Raw genomic sequence first — 23961 nt, 5'->3', positions numbered from 1 at the left:
CAAAAAAAGCACATCCTGCCTCTTTAAAAGAGCTATCCATTTAGACTCACTCTCTCGATCTTTCTTCGTGGCTGTGCACTCTCTCTTTGTCAAATAAATATTCAATTGGTTTTTGAAAGTTATGATGGAATGTCCTTCCATCATTCTTTCAGCAATGATTTTAGATCATTACATACTTGCAAGAAAAGCCAAAAATATGTTACCAGAATAATGCGTAGAGACTAAAACAATTTAAAAGCCATGCTTAGTTAAAATAAAGCTCAGCAGCAAAACAAAAAAAATAATTGAATCTGTCTACCACAGGGTCTGATACATTTTAAGTGGTATTTGTACATCTGCTCATTGTCAGAATAAGTAGTCTTCTGAAAAATTGCCTGTGGCAAACAAAGTCCAAACTCCAGGTACAACGAGAGCCATGAGAAATCTGCCATGAGCTTTGTGGAATAGGAATTTTCATATTACCATGAAAGCCTGAGAAAGAAGTTCTGACTTGAGATGGCACTTTAATATCTAAGTATTAATAATATTCCTGCAAATCATTTTTCTTGAATGACTAAGCAATCAGAACATTTATTTACTATGGTCTGTTAATCCACATTTGTTCTTGTTTCATTAACGTTTGTTTTATGATTTCCATTTTTGGAGATAAGCATAAGGCATAAACAAAGCTGAACTAGGACAGCTAATTCCAATAGAAAATGCTAGCTGATCATAGAGGTTGTGTGTCTTGGTCAAAAGAAAAAGAAAACTCCCTTAGACATGCATGTTGTACAAATTTTATTTTAACAAAAAGATAGATTAATCTCAGCAAAGCACATAAATCTCTCCATTTTACCACTGTTGTTCATACAACAGACATACACCAGGAGTTAGAGAGAGCCCTAAGTTCATTTTAAATAGCCCTGATGTGGAGGAGCTGGTTTTGGACTGGGGTGGACAGTTTCAAAATCTCACAACACTAGATTATAGACCAACAGATTTATTTGGAAGTACTAGCTTTCTAGGCACTGTTCCTTCATCAGGTAGGTAGTGGGGCAGGATCATAGGACACAGAATTTAGAAGAGGAGGAAGGAAAAGAAAGTTGGCAAAGAAGAAGCCTTTCAAAAGTCAGTGAATGAGGAAAGAAAGCACACACATCCTAATTTTCTGAACTCTGTCCCAATTTCATTGCTCTAAAATCCCCACTTCTATATCTCCCAAAGTACCTGCGAACCCCCAATACAGAAATTCACAAGTACCAGAGAATGCAAGGGAGAAAAGGGGAGAATTAATTTTGAAGAGATGATTTGTATCGTGTATAAGACAAGCAAAATGCTTACTTGTGTGGATTATTCAGTGGCTTGCTTTGGAAATCTTTAATTAAAATGGGTATCTGCACACCAGATGTTTGAGCTGGCTGTAAAAATGTCAATAAAAACATTATCACATTAATGCTTCTTATCAGATACACTTACCCGTACCAAAATCTTGGGTCATTTGGAATGGAATGATTTATTGCCCTGTGTGCTGCGGCTTTCTTTTTATTCAGGACAAACTCCTGAAGTCTCAATTTCACTTCTGTACTTGCTACTGCACCTAAAATACATGCAGACAAATGTAAGTTCCAGGTTATCACAGGGTTCAAAATTTTAGAACAAGCAGATTATGTAGCAAATGTTCTGCAGTAAAGTGGGCATTTTATTCACTTCATAGATAAGAGTGATATCTCTATAGCCAAATAGCCTGCAAGCTCACTGTTATGGAGTAATCATGTTCAATCCACACAACAAGTTCAAATTGTGAGATTCATCCATGGAGCGAATAAAATTCATATCACTGAGTTCATTTCCACCCAGGGACCTCCAGCAACCGCAGCCTCCTCCCTAGTCACAAGATCTAAGTGCCGCTGATTCATTGACTGCAGAGTTTTCACTGTCACTATCTTACTCAAAATGTTAGTCTAACTTTTAGTCACAACTTGCATCAAAAGGTAATTGCTCACAAAGTAACTGAATATCTTAATATATCTAGCTGCTGTTTTCTTAGCATGTTCAAGCCTTAGAGCTGCAAGTTCCATTGCCACACTGCTGTTGGCAGAGCATTTTTCACAGGGTAATGATGATCTTGAGAAGGCGCAAAGAATTTTAGTGAATTGAATGGGGACTCCGTTAAGTCAGTCTTCAAGTGACCACCTGAAACCAATGATCAAGAGCAGCCGAGTGCCCAAGAAAGTACCATGTAGTACCATCTAGTATGAAAAGAATTAGACCTTTTATCATCCAATTTGCTATTTTCATTCTACTCTGTGCACCATTATTGACTTTTGCAGCAGCTACCTCAGAATGAGAGCTTCCTTCAGGAAGATATTTACTGTAAATAATTAGTCTATGAAGTTTGTGTAATAATTAGCAGTTTTAGGATATTTAGAGACAGAAGAAAAAAGTTTAATTTTATACTTGTCCATGCTATAGACTTGGTCTCATTCATGGAATGCATGACAAATCATAGGAAGAGGCAGGTTGCTTGACTGCATACATAACAAAAATCTCTGGATAAATGACTTAACCTGCAGCAAAACACCAATACCAAAATAGAACTGGCTCTTGCTAGCTCATAAAGTGAATCATTTGGATCCACAACTGCATATAGTGTGAAACAGCAACTCGGTTTCAATTATTCACCAACTAGGGATCACGTAGAATAGCTGTAATAGAGACAAGAAAGCATAACACTGTGTCAGCATACTGAATATTATTTTGCTAATAGGGTGATAGTGGGTATTGCAGATGCTGGAGATTAGAGTAGTGCTGGAAAAGCACAGCCGGTCAGGCAGCATCCGAGGAGCAGGAAAATCGGCATTTCCTGATCTGACCTGCTGTGCTTTTCCAGCTCTACTCTAATCTTGACTCTTGTTTTGCTAACAGTCTACACAGACATGCATAATTTTTAAAAAGTTACAAACCTTATATTTTAAGTAAAATCCTGACTAAAAAGCATCTTTCAGAAGGTGTTTTGCATGAGTGTCACAGAATATACTTGTTAGCAAATGTACACACATGATATTAAAGGGAAATGACAGCAAAAATTAGAAATAAAGTAACAGGTAGCAAAGGGCAATACGATCAATTGTATGTCATATCAGGAAATCCAAACAGTGGTGTTGCCTAGTAATAGGTATTAGGACCACTAGCCTTTTTGATACATATTAATGACATTAATTTGGACATAATTTCAAAGTTTACTGGTGACACAAAGACTGGAAATGTAGTAAACAGTGTCAATGATAGTAACAGGCTTCAGGAGGGCTCAGATTGGTAGAAATTATCAGACACATAGCAGGAAAAATTTAATGCAGAAAATATGAAGTGATGCCTCTTCAAAGAAAAACATTAGAAGAAGCACTTTAAATTAACTGGTTTAATTTTAAACCTCTTCACCTAATGGTCTTTGAGGTTACTGTAGCGGATCGACTGCCTCAGTTAAAACATCCCTGGAATTGCATTCCCTGAATGTTGTACATCCCAAATGAAGGTTTCCTATCTCATTTCCCTTTCAGCATATCTATTGTTTTGGACCAGACCAAACCCCCTCAAAATATATTAAGACAGTCTAGACCCTACTTTTTTCTTATTTTAAAAGGTAAATATAAGGTGTTGCATTCCAGATGCAATTCAATTGGTCAACCTACCAGGCTTGAAACAAAACACATATTGACTATAATTAAACTACAGACAAAACAAAAGCAACATTAGCTTAACCGTAACTCTATCGAAATCTTAAAAAAAATACACACACATACACATAAACCACTAATTAACTGTTCCACTATAGTAACATCTCATAAACACACCCTTAGCAAAAGCAAATTCAGTAGATTTTCTCACATGCAATTCTAGGAGCAGGATGATAACCCCAGCTTTTAGCTACAACAGGACAGGAATACGTTTAAACATCCAGCTACAAGACACCAGCAACTGCTACTGAAGGGTAAAGCTTAAAAAATCCTGATTCTGTAAGAGCCTGATCACACCCATTCAGGCTACTTCTATTATTCCAACTTTAAAAAAAAAACCCAAGGCCTGTCAAACTGTTAACTTTATGGGCTTTGGAGCAGTCTGCTCAGCACTTGTCTCAACCTATCTTCATTTAAAAAAAAAGGACAAAATACATCTCTTAAAACCATAGTATCACCAACCTTCCCTCTTTTAAAAAAAAATCAATATACAAACATGGCTGCCTTTTTTAAAAACCTTTAGTCTTATGTTATTCGTATACTACAATACATATACATTACATTAACTCTAAGCATGCAAACATTCACTACTATAGTCCAGCTCAGTCTAATTTTTCCTGCCACTGAATGCCTCCATCTTCCTTCATGAAAATCGTGACAATGCATTGGCAGTTACATTCTCCTGTCCTCCCATGTGCATAATTTTCAAACTGAATGGCTACAAAATACATTCCATCTAAATAGTCTGGAATTTTAAAAAATTACTGCCTCCATCACTTCCTCTGGCAGTTCATTCCATACATGTACCACCCTCTGCGTGAAGAAGTTGCCTCTTGGATCTCTTTTATATCTTTCCCCTCTCACCCTAACCTATGCCCTCTAGTTCTGGACTCCCCCACCCCAGGGAAAAGACTTTGTCTATTTATTCTATCTGTGGTGGAGGCTAGTACAATTGCAACATTTAAAAGGCAACTGGTTGGGTATATGAATAGGAACGGTTTGGAGGGATATGGGCCGGGTCCTGGCAGATGAGACTAGATTGGGTTGGGATATCTGGTCGGCATGGATGAGTTGGACCGAAGGGTCTGTTTCCGTTCTGTACATCTCTATGACTCTAACTTATGTTTTTAGAAAAAGATTATTACGATCTGCATATACTATTATCTCAGCCCACTACTAACAATATAAATGTTGAATTGTTGAATGTCAACATCAGACTCAATGTCTCTTTCTCAATCATGGAATATTTCTGTTAGTGGTCGTCCAATTTTCTGGAAAAATAGCCAATAGATGTTTCTATCTTCTTGTTGTCTTCTTGCAAGAATACAGCACTGACACCCACGTCACTCGCATCGGCTTTGCGTAATTAAGTGTGGCTAACACTGTGGCAGTGGCAACACAACTTTCAAGCTGTCAAATGCTTTCTGATATTCCTTCATTCACTGAAATTTTCTGCACAAGTCATTCTGTGGAGCAACCACACTGCCAAAATTTGGTACGAATGTCCAATAAAAACCACTCATTCCAGGAATCATCGTACTTCCCTCTTTGTCGTTGAAATGGGAAACTCTCCAAAAACCTTTGTTTTCACATCCATGGGGCCAGCTTTCCATGTCCAATGACATGGCCCAGGAATGTGATTTGGGCTTTTGCGAACTCACCTTATCCAAGTTTATCATCAAGCCCGATTCCCCACTTTATTGAATAATTCCAATAGATGCTCCAAATGATCCTTCCATTTCTAACTAAAGCTCACCAGATTGTTGATGTACACCACATAATTGGGTAATCCCAAAATGATTTTATTGGTTAGTCTGTGAAATGTGGTTGCCGCATTTTTTTCTTCGCAAATGGCATGACTTTAAACCAGCACTGTCCATTCAGTGTTGAATGTTAAAATTTCCTTCGCTGTTTCAGATACAGGTACTTGCCAGTAGCCTCTGAATAAGTCCAATTTAGAAATATAAGTCATATGTCTCACCCTCTCAATACAGTCTTCCAAATGTGGAATAAGATATGAATCAGATTTTGTAACTGCATTGACCTAGTGGTAGGCCACACATAATCATTGGGTACCATCCGGTTTTGACAACATTACTATGGGCGAGCTCAATTCACTGCAACTCACTTTGATTATATTGTCTTTGAGCATGTGTTCAATCTCTTTTTGAACCTATTCCAATTTTAGAGGGTTAAATCTGATAGGAAATGCAGTTCCAATTAAACAATATCCTATTTCTATATCATGTGCAATTAGATTAGTACTTCCTAGCTTATACCTATGTATCTCCCTATCTGATTGCAATAACTCTCAGATCATTTGAGTTTCCTCGGGAAGATAACTCAAAAAATCATCCCAATTCTTGAGAACTTCCTCATTATCCAATTTAATTTTAGGAATGGCCATATCAGAATCATCTGAACTTGTAGGGTCCCTTTGATGTTATCCAAGATGGAGGACAGGAAAACTTTCTGGCTGTAACAGCTGCTCCTTTATTGAGTTATTTTAGGTGCTGGAGGTGATTTTCTCAAATTCCAGGAGCAGCAATTACTGTTTTATATGCTGTTGCATTGAATTGGAACTTTGGGGAAAAAAAAAGTTAAAACAACAGCAGTTTTAAAAGGGAGAAGAACAGACAAAGGAAGCACATGGTGAGGTCATTGCAGGGGAGAGGGGGAGAGAGAGAGAGAGAGAGAGAGAGAAAAATAAAACCTGCACAGTTACTGCCTTTGATGTTTGGGAGGCTGGTAAAATTGCAACATTAAAGAGGCATTTGGATGGGTATATGAATAGGAAGGGTTTGGAGGGATATGGGCCGGGTGCTGGCAGGTGGGAATAGATTGGGTTGGGATATCTGGTCGGCATGGATGGGTTGGACCGAAGGGTCTGTTTCCATATTGTACATCTCTATGGCTCTCTATTATTCTTGTAACCAGGAATCCTTTCACCTTTTGCTTTCCTTCCTTATCAAAATTCCTTTTGAGCATATTCACATGACAGACTCAGATTTCTTCTCTTCTGAGTTTCTAATCAATAATTCACCTCACTCATTTTCTTTATGATTTGATAAGGCCTGCTAGTCCTTGTCTTTAAAGGTTCACTTATCACTGGGAGTAACCCTTTATCTCCACTAGGAAAACTATGAATTTTTGAGTTTTGCCTGCTTCCTGTGTCATCACATGCTGTGCTACTTTTAAATGCTGTTTAGCCAACTCACCCATTCTATTTATTCTTTTCTTAAACTTTGACACATAGTCCAAATATGTAGTGTCTGAACTCTGATTCATCAATTTCTCATTTATTAATTGAAATGGTACTCTCACCTCAAGCTCAAAAGCTAATTCAAATGGACTGAATTTAGTTGATTCATTAGGTGCATCCCTAATTGCAAGATGTACAAATTGAATTTCTTTATCCTAATCTTCTGGATAGTCTTGACTATAAACACTCAACATGGTCTTTAAAGTTTGATGCCACTGATCTAATGTTCCATGTGATTCAGGATGGTATGCAATGGATTTGCATTGTTTTATTCTTAAGCTATCTATAACTTCCTTGAATAATTTTGATGTAGATTTAACCCTTGATTCAATTGTATCTCTGTTGGTTGTTGATATCCAGTTAAAAAAAAATTGAACATTCTCCTACAATCCTTTTAGCCGTAATACTGCGTAACAAAATGGCCTCTGGAAATCTAATAGACACATCCATTCAGGTCAACAAATCATGATTGCCACTTATTGTTTTAGATAGGGATCCTGAAATCAAATAAGACTCTTGTAAAAGGTTTCTCAAATATGGGAATGGGTATTATGGTTATTGGTTTTATCACTGCCTGAGGTTTTTCAATTACCTGAGGCGTATGACGTGTCCAACAAAATTCAACTACATCCTTTTGCAGTGCAGGCCAATAAAAATTTTTTATATTTTGGCTTGAGTTTTCTTTACCCCCAAATGGCCTCTTACTGCTATTCATGTGCTACCTGCAACACCACATTTTTATAACCCGCCAGTAATACCAAATGATGAACTTCTACCCATTTCTCATCCACCCGATTACGTGAGTGTCTCCATTTCCTCATCACGATGTCATTTTTAAGATAGTAATATTCTGGGATACATTCAGATTCTTCTTCTGTGTAAGCTGTCTGTTACAACTGCTTTAGCTTTTCATCCTTCTGTTATAATTCAGCCAATCTTTCTAAATTTAAAATATTCACTTTATCCTCCATATGTTCTTGTTTTTTTCTCAAGCATTTGATCAAACACAGTCTCTGATAATTGAATTTGAACATCGTTAACTTTACTCTTTGATTTTTCCTCCTGTTTCCACCTATGGCTTTGTGACCTTGTTACCATACAGTCAGGAAAAATCCCAGATATACTTTCTGTAACACCTCAGTTGCCTGATTTTCCACTGGATTTTCAACCACAGTTGGCATCACTCTCACCTGTGATCCAGCCATATAGTTACCAAGGATAAACCTTATTTTTGGAACCGAGAGTTTCTCTATCACTCCACCATCACTTTTCGCCAGACTCTCCAACCTCACTTTATATGATGGAACACTTCTCACCGTGAATTTCACATATTACCATTTTTTCTGGCAATACTCCTTCTTAATTACTTACCACCTCTTTATCAAAGATTGACCTGTTCTCTTATCTCTTAAAATCTCAATTTCTTTACCTAATCCTCCTGGCATACATGAGTAAACCTTGCCCACGCCAGTAAGTTATTTAAAGAGATCTAGCACTTGCTTCTCAACCAATCTCTGATCAGTTTGTACTTTTTTTTGCAGCTTTTTAGCTCCTACTGGGTTTTCCTTCATCATTTCAACAAAACTCACTGACTCATACTGTTTTCACACATATGCCTTCCCAGTGCTTTTTCTAAACCACCAGTGCAACATCATGTGACCTACTTTATTACAGTGAAAATGCTTGAGATTTTTTACTTCTCTTTACCCTACTTGGTTTTCCTTTTCACCCTGTGGTAAACTATTTTCAATCAGATCTCCTCTTCCCTTTCCACTTAAGAATTTCTCTTTTTCACCCATTTCTATTCCTCAGATTAAAACCGATATTGGAAACCAAACTTTGATTTATGAATCAAGTCATAATCATCTGCCATTTCTGCTGCTAATCTTGCAGTTTTAACTCTTTGCTCTTCCATCTGAGTTCTCATGACTTCAGGAAGTGAATTTTTGAACTCCTCCAAAATAAATGTTGGAGAGCATCAAATGTTTGACTTTTTTTCAATGCCTTTATTGAGCTATCAAAATTACTTTGTTTGATCCTTTCAAACTCTATGTATATTTGACCAGATTCCCTCCTCAGATTCCTAAAATATTGTTTGTAGAGTTCTGGTACTAGCTTGTATGCATTTAAAATGGCTTTTTTCACCTCCTCATAATCCCCAGATACCTCATCTGATAGTGATGCAAATACCTCACTAGTTCTATCTACCAACTTTGGATCAACGATACCCACATGGTCACCGGCCATTTCAATTATTTAGCTACCTTTTCAAATGAAATGAGAAAGGTTTCTACATCCTTCTCGTCAAACATAGACAATGTTTGGCCATATTTAAACAGATCCCGACCAGGTCTTTGGTTACGATGGAATTGATCTCCATCGCTGTCCTACTCTCACCTTTCACCTCTATCTCTGCCATTTTAAATCGACTTTAAGCTTTCAGTTCCAACCCCTGAAGTTCAAAACTCTCTCTTTCTTCTGTTAAGGCCACCCTTTCATTTTCTTTTTCCTCTACATTTACTCGTAATTTGAACTGTTTAATTCCCTTTTATGTTCAAGCTGTTTCACTTACAATTGAATTCTAGCCATTTCCAATGATTCTGATGGCATTTCTGGCAATCGGAAATGCCAACCTATTGCTTCAAATGTCTCCCCTTTTTGCACAGCAATGCCCAACTCCAATTCCAGCTTTTCTGCCAATTCCAAATACCTTGCCCTGCTCACTTTCTGTAAAACTCCCAAAGTGACTTCTTCCAAACTCAGAAAACTCTTAGTAACTGAAAGAGCCTTTACTGCACAAGGCACACTCTATTTAAACCAACTAAATTTAACATCTGTAAAGAGAACACCAAACTCACCACTTACTGCCTTTGAGTCCAATAATCCCAAATTCAACCTGCAATTACAGATTTTGATCCTGACAAGAGCCCCTAATTTTTTTTTATATAGTCTCGACTAACCCCCCTCAAAATATATTTAGAAGACAGTCTAGACCCTAACTTTTTCTTATTTTAAAAGATAAGTGTAAGAAGTTGTGTTCTGGATGCAAATCGATTGGTTAAATTACCAGGCTTGAAACAAAACACACTTTACTCATGTACTCCAATTAGAATACAGGCAAAATAAAAGAACTGGCTTAACCATGACTCTATCGAAATGCTTAACAAAATAATATATATATTAACCACTACTAATTAATTGTTCCAAAATCGTGGCAAAGGCAAATTCAGTAAAATAGATTGTCTCACATGCAATTCTAGCAGCAGGAAGAGGACCTCTGATTTTAGCTGTAACCAAAGGCAGGAATAAGAGCTTCCACATCCAGCTTCAACACTCCTACAGCTGCTACTGAAGGCTTAAACCAAACAAAAAAAATCTTGGTTCTGTGGGAGCTTGACCCCACCCATTCAGGTGGCTTCTACTGTTCCAACCTTTAAAAAAAAACTCCAAGACATTACAAATTATTTACTTTCTTAGCTTTGGAGCAGACTGCTTAAACCTATATCTCAACCTATCTTCATTAAAAAAAACCAGAAGAAAATACACCTCTTAAAGCCATAGTCCTACCACACTATCTAAAAACTTACATTGCACATGTGGAGTGTGAAGTCCCCTGTTGCTAATAATAATAAACTTTTTTGGAGCTTTGATGAGCTACAACCTCTGCTTACTGCTTCAGCTACGCTGAACTGGGAGCAATTGATGCAAGTTAAATAAGCAATAACTGGAAGAAATTTGCAATATTTCTATTTAATTGCTGCTAAGAAAATTTGCTGTCTCTTTCTACAGATTTTATACACATTATATGTACATCGTTTTTAGACCCTGATCTTATCAACATGTCACTTTGTTTTATCTATTGGGAGTTGAGAAAGAAAATCTTACAGAAAAGTGTGCAATTTTGATGCTGAACATATAAATATTCAAACTAGTTTCAAGTGCCACAACCACTTCCGATTCTCAAGGTTTGTGCTAAGTTTAGTCTGCACTGTAAGGGAACGATCAACCCTTATGACTAACTTTGACACAACGGTACAAAACTGGACAAACTAGGTTACTATCTTTAGATAAAAGGAAACAGCCTGTTCAATTCTAAAAAAAATTGTTGAAAGAGGAAATCTCTTACTGATAGAAATTAACTGGGAAGTTACTATGGATGAAAGGGAACTGAAAAGTCTGACAATGATTTGCATGAAGTACTCTTGTCACAATGACCTTCGAGTTTTTTTTTAGAACATAGAACAGTACAGCACAGGCCCTTTGGCCCTTGATGTTGTGCCGAACTTTTATCCTACTCTAAGATCAAACTAATCTACATACCCTTCATTTTACTATCATCCATGTGCCTATCCAAGAGTCGCTAAAATGTCCTTAATATATCTGAATTCACTACCACTGCTGGTAGTGCATTTCACACACCCACCCCTCTCTGTGTAAGTACCGACCTCTGACATCTCCCTTAAACCTTCCTCCAATCACCTTAAAATTATGCCCCCTTGTGATAGCCATTTCTGCCCTGGAAAAAAATCTGACTATTCACTCTTTCTACACCTCTCAGCATCTTGTACACCTCTATTAAATCACCTCTCATCCTTCTTTGCTCCAGTGAGAAATGTCCTAGCTCCCTCAACCTTACTTAATAAGACATGCCTTCCAGTCCAGGCAGCAACCTAGTAAATCTCCTCTGCACCCTCTCTAAAGCTTCCACATCCTTCCGATAATGAGGTGACTAGAACTGAACACAATATTCTCTGTGGTCTAATCAGGGCTCTAAAAAGGTGCAGCATAACCTTGCGGCTCAAACTGAATCCCCCTGCTAATGAAAGCCAACACACCATATGCTTTCTTAACAACCCTACCAACTTGGGTGGCAACTTTGAAGGATTTATGGACAGGACATGGGCTCCAAGATCCTTCTGTTGCTCCATACCGCCAAGAATCCTGCCTTTAACCCTGTATTTGGCATTCAAATACGACCTTCCAAAATGAATCACTTCACATTTTTCCAGGTTGAACTCCATCTGCCACTTATCAGCCCAGCTCTGCATCCTGTCTATGTCCCATTGCAAACTACAAGAGCCCGCCACACTATCCACCACTCCACCAACCTTCGTGTCTTCAGCAAACTTACTAACCCACCCTTCCACTTCCTCATCTAAGTCATTTATAAAAATCACAAAGAAGAGGTCCCAGAACAGATCCCTGTGGAACACCACTGGTCACCGAGCTCCAGACTGAATAATTTCCATCTACCACCACCCCCTGTCTTCTATGGGCCAGAAAATTCTATATTCAGACAGCCAAATTTCATTGTATTCCATGCCTCCTTACTTTTTGAATGAGCCTACCATGGCTCAAACACCTTGCTAAAATTCAGGTACACCACATTCACTGCTCTACCTTTATCAACGTGTTTTATCACATCCTCAAAGAATTCAATAAGGCTTGTGAGGCACGACGTGTCTTTCACAAAGCCATGCTGACTATCACTAATCAAACTATGGTTTTCCAAGTAATCATAAACCCTCTCAGAATCCTATTCAATAATTTGCCCACCACACACCTAAGATTGACTGATCTGTAATTTCCAGGATTATCTTCATTCCCTTTCTTAAACAAGAGAATAATATTTGCCACACTCCAATCATCTGGTGATGATCCAGTGGTCAGTGAGGACACAAAGATCATCGCCAAGGTGCAGCAATCTCTTCCTTCTCTTTCTGCAGTAAGCTTGGGTATATCCTATATGGCCCAGGGACTTATCTATCCTTATGCTTTTCAAAATTTTCAGCATATCCTCCTCCTTAACATCAATCTGTTTGACCATATCAGCCTGCTTCACACTGTCCTCATAAACATTAAGGTCCCTCTCAGTAGTGAATACTGAAGCAAAGTATTCATTATGGACCTCCCCTATCTCCTTCGACTCCAGGTCCAAGTTCCCTCCACTTTCCCTGAACAGCCCTACCCTCACTCTGGCCATCCTCTTGCTCTTCACATAAGCATAGAATGCCTTAGGGTTTTTCTTAATCCTAACCCTAAAGCTTTTTCATGCCCCCTTCTAGCTCTCCTTCTTCAATTCTTTCCTGACTACCTTTTAACCCTCTAGAGCCCTGTCTGATCCTTGCCTCCTCAACCTTTAGTAAGCTTTCTTCTTCCTCTTTACTAGATGTTCCACATCCCTTGTCACCCAAGTTTCCTTCACCCTACCACCCCTTCCTTGCCTGAGTAGGACAAAACTATCCAGCACTATCAGCATTTGCTCTCTAAGCAACCTCCATACTTCTGTTGTGCATTTCCCTGAGAACATCTGTTCCCAATTTAGGCACCTCAGTTCCTGCCTAATAGCGCTGTAATTCTCCTTCAATACTTTCCTGTACCATCTGCTCCTATCCCTCTCCATGACGAGTACAAGTCAAGTAGTTGTGATTGCTCTCCCACGGAGAGATCTGACACCTGGCCTGGTTTGTTGCCAATAACCAAATCCAATATGGCTTCCCCTCTAGTCAGCCTAATTACATATTCAGTCAAGGGTCCTTCATGGATACACCTGACAAAAACTGCTCCATCTAAACTATTTGAACTAAGGAGATTCTAATCAATATTGAGGAAGTTAAAGTCATGACAACAACCCTGTTACTTCTGCACCTTACCAAAATCTGTCTCCCAATCTACTCTTCTGTGTCTCTGTTGCTATTGGGGTGTCTGTAGAAAACTCCCAATAAAGTGACTGCTCCTTTCCTGTTTCTGTTTTCCACCCATAATGACTCTGTAGACAAACCCTGCTCAACGACCTCCTTTTCTGCAGCTGTGATACTATTCCTGATTAGCAATGCCACTCCCCACCTCTTTTACCTCCCTATTCATTTTGTAACATCTAAACCCTGGAATATCCAACAACCATTCCTGCCCCTATGATATTCAAGTCTCCGTAATAGCCACAGCATCATAATTACAAGTACCAATCCATACCCTAAGTTCATCACCCTTATTCCTGATACTTCTTGCGTTAAAATAGACATACTTCAACTCATCACACTGACTGCAACTTTGTCCTAACAACTGTCTCTCATTCCTCACAGACTCTCTGCATGCTGTATCTGGCTGTTCACTAGCTATTCCATCCTCAGATCCATATCTCTGATTCTCACCCTTCTGTCAAACTAGTTTAAACCGTTCTGAAGAGCTCTAGCAAATCTCTCGCCCAGGGTAATGGTGCCCCTCCAGTTCAGGTGCAACCTGTCCTTCTTGTACAGGCCCCAACTTCCCCAGAAAGTATCCCAATGATCCACATAGCTGAAGCCCTCCCTCCTATAGCAGCCCTGCAGCCAGGTGTTCATCTTCACTCGCTCTCTGTTCCTAATCACATATAGTGTATTAAAAATTCATATTGAACAACTTAACAATTAGTCTCGAGTTCTGGTGATCTGTCACATTGTTTAACTTCTCCTGCAAAACTTATTCCTAACTATATTTATTATTCTTCCAGGAGAAGGGAACACATTGGTACATGCAGAATATTCCCAGCCAATGAACTGATAAGATCTTTCACTGGCCCTGATAATGTTAAAGCAGCTTTGTCCTTACTACACCATGCATTCTATGTAAAGTCAGAGAAGAGATGAGAAAGGTTGACAATGGAAGGAAAGCAATAAGCAGGCATGGAGTATGAGTAACATAAGAGGCTTTAATGGATGAAGTTCAAGGACAGGAAACAGAGGAAATGAAAGACAATCAAAAAGGACACCAATTTTGGAATTGTTCATATGATAACACTGAAGCCTTTAGATGTGGAAAAATTTATGAAGTAGATTCAGGCTGCTATCGTTTAGGAGTCTGGAGCATAGATTTGGTGTTCACTATTAAAAATTTGAAAGTGCCAGGAGCAGCATCAGGGGTAAACCAAACTAACTTACTCTTCAAAAAGGCTACAGTAATACTTCTGTCCCTTAAATGAAACATTAGAACAAGCCATTTAGTGCGTCCTTGTTTAGGTACAGGGTGGCTAGGCTTCCCATCCCTGTGGAATACATGGCTGTGAAAAAAGAAGAAAGCTTTGTCTTTTTGACAAGGAATCAAATGATTTTGCAACTATAAAGATTTTGGCATTTCCTTTATTAACTGTACTGTATTTAAAAGCCTTAGGAAAGCAGCATGCGACAATAGCTGTTTGACACAAAAATCTTCGAGGAGAAAGTGAGGTCTGCAGATGCTGGAGATCAAAGTTGAAACTTTATTGCTGGAACAGCACAGCAGGTCAGGCAGCATCCAGGGAACAGGAGATTCGACGTTTCGGGCACAGGCCCTTCTTCAGGCCTGTGCCCGAAACGTCGAATCTCCTGTTCCTTGGATGCTGCCTGACCTGCTGTGCTGTTCCAGCAATAAAGTTTCAACACTGACACAAAAATCTGCCAGTCTTTTACATACGAGATTAAGATTGGTGTTTGACGTTAAGGTAAACAGATAATTGGAATTATAAAAGCAGCAGCAGAAAGTATTTCAATAGGCTGTTCTTAAACGGTAAAGGTTCCATGTCCCATAACAAGATAGAAACAAGTACACAGCAGTAGTAAAAGAGTTAGGATATGATAAAAAGCACAGTCAAAGCATGTTTGAAGAGGCTTTTAAAAATGAGAGAGAAAAATTCCAAGGGAACTTCAGGCAGCAGTAATATAGATAGAGCAAGGACAGCTGATAGTTTTGCTGTTAATGGTAGAGGGAAGAGAAGGGGCTTCACAGGAGACTAATTGGAGAATTGAAAGTCACAGGTTTTGTGTCTTGGTACCATGGTGAATTTGGTGGTGGGGACATATAATCAGGTGGGGGGAAGTGAGAATGGGACAGTTACCTTGCTGCCTCTATAACAATTAAGTCTATGGTGGGAATATTCATGAACAGCTTCCTGTCTCATTACCAATTATGGCTCCTAAGTGTGCAATTAGTGTTCACTCAAGGACTTCATCATCTGCCAATGTTATCAACCCAGTGATGGATGGGGACACACTATGTAAGGGGCATGACACACAAACATGCGCAAGATTGATTATTCAAGGGCAGTCAGAAGTTTGGGTAGAGTGCAGCATGAAAGCTCAACAAGAATACAAGGGAACTTAATCACTAGATCATAAAAAAGGATTTCTGACACAGTAGAGACAAGGACTGGCAGAAATAAGCAATGCTGTGGCAAGTGTAGCAGGCACTATTATAAGATGGATAAAACTTATATTGTGAAGTTTGATTGCAGGTCAAATTGGAGAACGAGCTTAAGCTCTAAACAGTGAAATCTAGACAACAGTTTGGGAAGGTGATGGAATTGAAAATAATGATATTGATAGTTTTAGATCAATTCAAGACAGGGAACAACAAAGGCATTTAATACAGTCAACAGTTGGTTATTAGGCTCTGCTTCATCAATACTTTAGGTTATACTAGCAGTCTTGACAGTACAGAGGTGTGGAATCAATTGATCATGAGGAAACAGAATATATGTGCAAATGACAAAAGGATTGTCATCAACGAATCCCCCACTATCACCATCCTAGGGGGTTACCATTGACCAGAAATGAACTCAACCTGTCATATACATAATCATGGCTTCTAGAGCAACTAGGTCAGTGGTTAGGAATCCTGAGGCAACAAACTTCCCTCCTGTCTTCCCAATGCCTGTCCATCATCTACAAGGCCTAAGTCAGGAACATGATAGTGCATACTCCACTTACTCTGAATGAGAGCAGCCCCTATGAAACTCAAGAAGCTCGGCACTATTCAAGACAAAGCATCCTGTTTGACTGGTACTCCAATCATCACCTTCACCACTCACTCATTTTACCACTGACAGTACCTTCTCCAGGGCAATTACAGATGGGCAACAAATGCTGGCCTTGCCAGCAACACCAATATTGCTTCAACAAATTAAAAAAAGGATAAAACAATCACATTTTCGGATGCTGTAGACAAACATGTGCAGGAGTGAAGGGAGAAGCCATTGCTGAGAGTTTCTTAGCCACATTAAGAATAGGTTAGCTAGAAGTAGAGTGAAGCATGGGTATTTCCATGATTAGACAACAGAGAAAACAATCAAAACTGCATTAATGAACAGACTTGATAGACAGGCAATGGAAGACTGGAAAAGATATATTTAACTGGATTTTGTCTGTGTGAAGTATTCAACAATTCCAGGTAATTCCCATTTGTTTGTAACAACTGTAAGCCATAATTTCCCATGCTGCAACAATCAAATGTTTGAAGCACTCATATCAAATTTTCTTGATTAGACAGGTGCAGACTTACTTACATTCATTTACGAAAGGATGAATATTTTGAATTTAGGTGAGATCAGCAAGGACTTGCACCAAAGTTAAAATTACAAAAAATAGTGAAAAAACTCCAACACTTAGACTCAAAGCAAGATTTGCAGGACTACAGAAAAGTGTAAACAACATGGGTGAATGGAAATAATCAAAAATGACCAGATATAAATTACTATTTTTAAAAAAAATTGAATTTTAAAAAGTTTACAATGAAGGCAAGGATTATTAAGGTTACTTAATTTTAGGCGAGATGTTTGTAGTTAGTATCCCTAGTTAGAAATAGCCCAAATATTTTGTCTACAAATTGCCTATTCAATTTCCCAGAATAACCATCATGGTAACATCAACTGAGATTGATAAATTACAGACAGATTTGAGCATTACTTTCACATCAACTCAGAAGTGCAACATTAAAATTGGTAATCTCATTACAGTCAAGGGCATTTGACCTCCATCAATTGTGAGCTGCAATAACGCTCAACACAGACAGTAAATTCACTATGCAACTATTTTGCATATTTGTGAGAAAAACATTTTATATTCATGCTCAAATGCTTTGTATATACCTTTCAGATGAGCTAACTATAAACTGAACATCAACACAAGAGTTTCAATGGCAATAATATACATACAATTGACAAAGCCACCACACAAAATACCCTTGCAATTTTAATCCCATAGATCAGTGAACATAAATGTTATTTGTTTCTCATTGCTATAAACTCCCAGATCACAAACATGCTGTATAAACTCAAATGCAATCTTAGAACTCACTGTTTATCTATGACCTTTAATTAGAACTTTATTTTGCAGATCCAAGATATAGTTACTAAACTGCAGTGCCCATTCCAAGAGGTTGTGTTTATAGATTAAGGTGTTAGCCTAATTTTTGATTTCAGGATATACTTGCCCTTCATTAATCTGTTCAAAAGTTATGTTCATATATAAACTGCAGGAAAGATCTTTAATAATGGTACTTTTGAATAAACAAAGGAAAACTGGGTATGTTGTTAATTTGGTGCATAACTCACTCTTCAAAAAGAATTAAACTTGGTTTTTGTGATCTACAAAATTTGAAAAGCCAAAGGAACATACAACACCACAAGATTTTCCTCAATTTTTCTTCTGTTAGATAACAGGTTCACAGTAAGCAAAACCGAGGACGTATTCAAGAGTAAAAGTTCTATTCTGTATATCATTATTATATTGTAAATAGATTTTAATAAAATACTAATAGAAATACTCTTTGATAAAATGACCAAATGATTCAGTTATCAACATCATAAATACTACAAAAGTAGTGCCAATACACTTAGCCAAGCTGGAGAACTGCAGGGAATACGTGTACTGCACCATTATATCTTTCTGAACCAGAAACAAATTAACTCCTAATCAGAGTTCAGATAATTAAAGTCAGCATTAAAATGAACTGCTAAACAAATGCAGGACTAAAATTCAGAATTAAGAATATCTAAATGCTTTGTAGACATGTTTTTAACTTGCAACTTCAACTATTGGCTCAATGAAACTCTTTTTAGCCATATACTTTGCTGGATATTTCTATCAATGTTTAACAAACGTGATATTTCTTACTTTCTTTTCCTTTCTCTTTATTCTTTAGCAGCATGAGTTTCTGTTCTCGGTGTTGTTTCTCCATCTCCTGCTCCTGACGATGCTGCTCTAGTTTACGCTGTTGTTCCAAAATTTCTTGTTGGTGCTTCAATGCAAGCAAGTCCTGCTGGTGCTTAAAAAACAAAAACAGGGAGAGTCACAGAGTCATACAGCATGGAAACAGACCCTTTGATCCAACCAGTCCATGCCAAATTCCAAACTAAACTTGTCCCATTTTCCTGTGCTTGGCCCATATCCCTTCAAACATTTCTTATTCATGTACTTATTCAAATATCCAAACATTATAACTGTACCCGCATCCACAATTTCCTCAGGAAGTTCATTCCACGCATGAACACTCTCTGCGTAAAAAAGTTGCCTCTCATGTCTTAGATTAGATTAAATTCCTTACTGTGTGGAAACAGGCCCCCTGGCCCAACCAGTCCTCTTTAAATCTTTCTCCCCTCACCTAAAAATATGCCCAAACACTTAAAATCCCCTGTCCTAGGGAAAAGACTTCTGCCATTCACTTTATCTCCATCCATCATGTTTTTATAAATCTCTACAAGGTCACCCCTCAACCTCCTACATTCCAGAGAAAAAAGTCCCAATCTATCCTTATAACTCAAACTCTTCATTCCCGGTTACATCCTAGTAAATCTTCTCTGAATTTTCTCTAGCTTAATAATATCCTTCAGTAAGTGGTTTATGTTTACATTTCAATGATATAATAACTGATCTTTTCTCTACAGCACTAAATCTACTGTAACTGCAAAATTTATGACAGTTTCTACATTACAACCAACAAGGTGAATTGGCTATGCTAAACTGTCCACAGTGTTAGGTGCATTAGTCAGAGGGAAATGGGTCTGGGTGAGTTACTCTTCGGAGGGCCAGCGTGGACTTGTTGGGCCGAAGGGCCTGTTTCCACACCGTAGGGAATCTAATCTAATCTAAACAAAAATCAAACTGTGTGATTTGTTTCAGGCAAGCATCCTTCTGTAATATTCAAATCTGTGAAGTACAGCCTATTTGCATCAAAATTTACATCAACTCAACAGTACCGAGTATGTCAGAAAAGAATAATGCCCACCCACAAGGTGGAAGTCAATTTTGCTCTTGCCATTTTTGGTTCCGTAACAGTGGATCATATACCGGACTAGGACACATCAACTATCACACAATAAACCACAGGGAAAACAGGCAATGTTTTATTATATATCGACAAACTTGGTTGGTTGTCTCTACCCTGTTGCAAAACTGTCAATGGAGAGTTTTCCATAGGTAGGGTAAATGGTGGTAAATTAAAGAAACGGTGGTGGTGAGAGGTTGTGACTTCGGATTGGCTTTAATGATATGATTAGTTTTGCATCAGCTCTAACAAGAGTTTTATTTAGACAACCATTGCTTAAAAATTAGTTTCTTTTCTGTTCTCAGAGTGTAAACAGCGCTAACAAAGCTACGTTTATTAATTCTTCCTAGTTGTCCGGCATAGGTAGTCGTGAATCTTCTCTCAGAATGACTAAAGGTACTTCGGTCTAATGGTGGTGATCTGATGTTGTTAGGAGTACAGTTCTAAGATGGAGATCCAGTGATCATGAAGGAGATGACATACATACAACTGAGGATGATATGTAACTTGGAGGGAAATTTTCAAGTGCTGCCATGCTATCGTTTTGCTGCTTGTTCTTTGCAATGGCAGAGTTTCTTGGCTATACAGTACTGTTGTTATCCTTTGGATAGCAGATACTATAGCCACAGTGGCAGGTGTTATAAAAGATGTATACTGAATTTAGCCTGATTAATTAAACGGGCTGCTCTATCTTAGATAATGTTGAGCTTCCTGAAATATTCTGCAATGCTTTTTTACAAGCTACTGGTGGTCATTATGTTCATGACCGAGTGAAGAAATTGAGAGGGTTCACTGTACTAGGGCACATAACTATCACACAATAAACCACAGGGAAAACAGTCAATAAACTACTGTCTTGTCAAAACATTCATGATCAGTGATGTTACAAAGTGGGACCATTTAATTGTGGCTCCATTCAATGAAACTCAGCAGTTACTATTATACGCTACTTTAAATTTTGAAGCAGAAAAGGGGAATACTGAATCATACATAATTTTCTAAATATGTTCTTCAAACGTAATTCTATATTTGAGGGTAGGATTGTCACATTGGGTCACCAGTCTAAAAACACATTTTGTTGACTTCCTTAAAAAGTACAATTCTTATATTATTGTTTAACAATAAAAAGAAAACAAATATCTTAAACATCATAAAACACGTTTCAAAACTGTGGTACAAGAACTTCTTACTTGTGGCAAACTATTCTTCCCCATTCACTGTTTTTCTAATATATGAATAGGAATATATGTTATAGCGAAAATACCATATACTATAGATTGCAAGTACATTCTTCTATTGTTTTAACACATGCTGTTCATTCAATTTCATTGTTACTGCGTAATGACAACAGATGGGAAAAACTAACTCCTTGCTGACAGTTAAATTAGTGTAAATTGAAACCACTCCAGATGTCTGTGGTTTAACTTTGGTGGTGATACTAGTTCAAGGTTTAGTGTAATTTTCATTGCTTCCATTACACTTGGATGCTTATCATCACCACCTGTCACACCCATAAATGACATTAACAGTTGCTCCCTGACAAGATAGAGATCAAAAACGTAAACTGAAAATTCTCTTAAGAGAGGTGACCTTTACTTATATTTTGAGCTTAAATAAATAAATGGGACAAAGTACTTTAGATAGAAATTTTCTTTAATTATCAGTTTAACTTGAATTACTATGTTTATATATGGGCACAGATGGAGATTAATCAAATATAGTTTAAGAATAAAGGAGATCTCAAACACCATCTACAGTTATCTTACTTGCATTCAGCTTTTTCTTCATTGAACCTGCTTTGTGCCTTTTGATCTGTCTCACACATATATATTGCATCTTTTTTGTCCTTTTCCCTATTATTACACTTGGTCATATATTAGTTTTACATTTTAAAAACAAAATCAACATTAAGCATCATAATCAAAAATCTTACATTATACACAGGTCAGCATACTAATACATTCTAGAGCAATGTGATTTGGTCATATTGTTGCTTATGAAAAATTAAATCAGTACCCTTGTGTTGTGACTTTTTGAATAAAATGCAAGTTTTAATTATTGTGGGATAGTTGGCATTGTGCTGGAACATGGACTGCATTAAATTAAGAAGGCAGCTCACTAGGACCTTCTCATGGACAATTAGAGGTGACAAAAAAGGTTGACCTTGCCAGTGATGATCACATCCCATGAACAGATATAAAAAACATAAGTAATGAGTCTAGAAGCATGGTTAATACATAAACATTAACCTACCTTCCCCTTTTAAGGCTACTTCTTGGTGTACTTTCAGAGTGCAAGAGTTATACATAAAATTCTGAAGAGAATTTCAGACCAATATTCCTACTAAAAGTTTCTCTAGATTGATAGCTGCTTAGCTTCTCTGCATAACAATCTTTCCAGCTTGCCAGATTCTTTATATCCTCTTTAGCAAGATGCTAGAAGTCTGAAGAATCGCTAATGTTGTTTAAGGATGGCAACAGGGATGATCTAGGAAATTACAGGCCTTATATCATTGGTAGGGAAATTTCTGGAGAAGATTCTGAGGTACAGGATTTACACACACATGAAAAAGAATGGATTTCTTAGAGATAGTCAGCATGGCTTTGTGCGAGGAAGTCTTGTCACACAAATTTTATTGAGGCATTTGAGGAAGTAATGAAGATGATTGACGATGAAAGGGCAATGGATGTTATCTACTTATTAAAGCACGGACTTCAGTGAAGCATTTGACAAGGTCCTTTATGGTAGGATGGTCAGAAGATTAAGTCTCACAGGATCCATGATGTGTTGGTAAGTTGCCTACAAAATTGGCTCATCCATAGAGACGGAGGGTAGTTGTGGAGAGGTAATGTCTGACTTGAGGTCTGTCCCCAGTGATGTCCCACAAAGATTAGTGCTGGACCACTAATATTTGCAATATATGTAAATGATTTGGATGAAAATGTTGCAGTCTGATTATTAAGTTTGCAGACAACACAAAAATTGGTAGATTTGTGGATAGTGAGGAAGGATATCAAATGATGCAGCAGCATATAAATCAGCTGGAAAGCTGGGTGGAGAAATGGCAGAAGGAGTTTAATCCGGACAAATGTGAGGTGATGCTTTTTGGGAAGTTAAATACAAGAGGAAACATACAGTAAATAGCAGAAGCATTAAGAACGTGATATCAAGAGGAATCTTGGGGTCCAAGCCCATAATTTCCTAAAAGTGGCAACACAAGTGAATAAGATGGTAAAGGCGGTGTATGGCATACTCACCTTCATTAGTTGGGGCATTGAGTATAAAAGTTGGCACATCATTTTCCAGCTGTATAAGACTTTAGTTAGACCACATTTGGAGTAGTGTGCACTTCTGGTCCCCACACTATAGGAAGGATGTGGAGGCTTTGGAGAGGATTCACAAGAAGCTTACCAGGATGTTGGCCTGGATTTGAGTGTATTAGCCATAAGGAGAAATTGGACAAAGTTGGATTTTTTTTCGCTAGAGTGTCAGAAACTGAAGAGCAATTTGACAGAAAAATATAAAATTATGAGAAATTATGGATAGGATGGACAGTCAGAATCTTTTTCCTCGGGCGGAAATGTCAAATACCAGGTTTTAAGGTGAGAGGGGGAAAGTTTAAGGCAGATGTGCCAGGCAAGTTTTTTTTTAAAAACAGTGAGTGTAGGTGCCTGGAAAGCACTACCAGGAAAGATGACGCTCATTCATCAGGTGAACTTACCTTGTGTTGTGTGACTGACTTTGTCCACCCCAGTCTAACACTGGCATCTCCAGATCAGGGAAGGTGATAGAAGCAGATAAGATAGCAAGGTTGAAGAGGCATTTTGACAGACACGTGAACAGGCAGGGAAGAGAGGGATCCTGACCATATGCAGATAGATGCGATTAATTTAAAATGGCATCATGGTCCGTGAAGACATAGTGGGCCAAGAG

At 38.0% G+C, this 23961-nt stretch overlaps 1 protein-coding gene across 12 annotated transcripts in view; it reads right to left on the bottom strand.

Annotated features, from left to right (window-relative positions):
- Positions 1-23961, bottom strand: part of hdac4 (histone deacetylase 4) — a 528171-nt gene that overhangs the window by 191111 nt on the left and 313099 nt on the right. For all 12 annotated transcript variants that reach the window (XM_087988782.1, XM_087988780.1, XM_087988779.1 and 9 more), the window contains 2 exons: positions 18879-19029; positions 1456-1576 (listed from right to left, as the gene is read on the bottom strand). In XM_087988782.1, coding sequence (XP_087844908.1) covers positions 1456-1576; positions 18879-19029 — 272 coding nt within the window. The remainder of the gene's footprint in view (positions 1-1455; positions 1577-18878; positions 19030-23961) is intronic.

Source organism: Chiloscyllium plagiosum, unplaced genomic scaffold (genome assembly GCF_037043375.1).
Source record: "Chiloscyllium plagiosum isolate Xiang-an unplaced genomic scaffold, Cpla_swu_hap1 HiC_scaffold_7, whole genome shotgun sequence".
NCBI classification, from domain to species: Eukaryota; Metazoa; Chordata; class Chondrichthyes; order Orectolobiformes; family Hemiscylliidae; genus Chiloscyllium; species Chiloscyllium plagiosum.
Note: the sequence above shows the minus strand (reverse complement) of the source record. Positions and strands in the feature narration are given on the sequence as shown.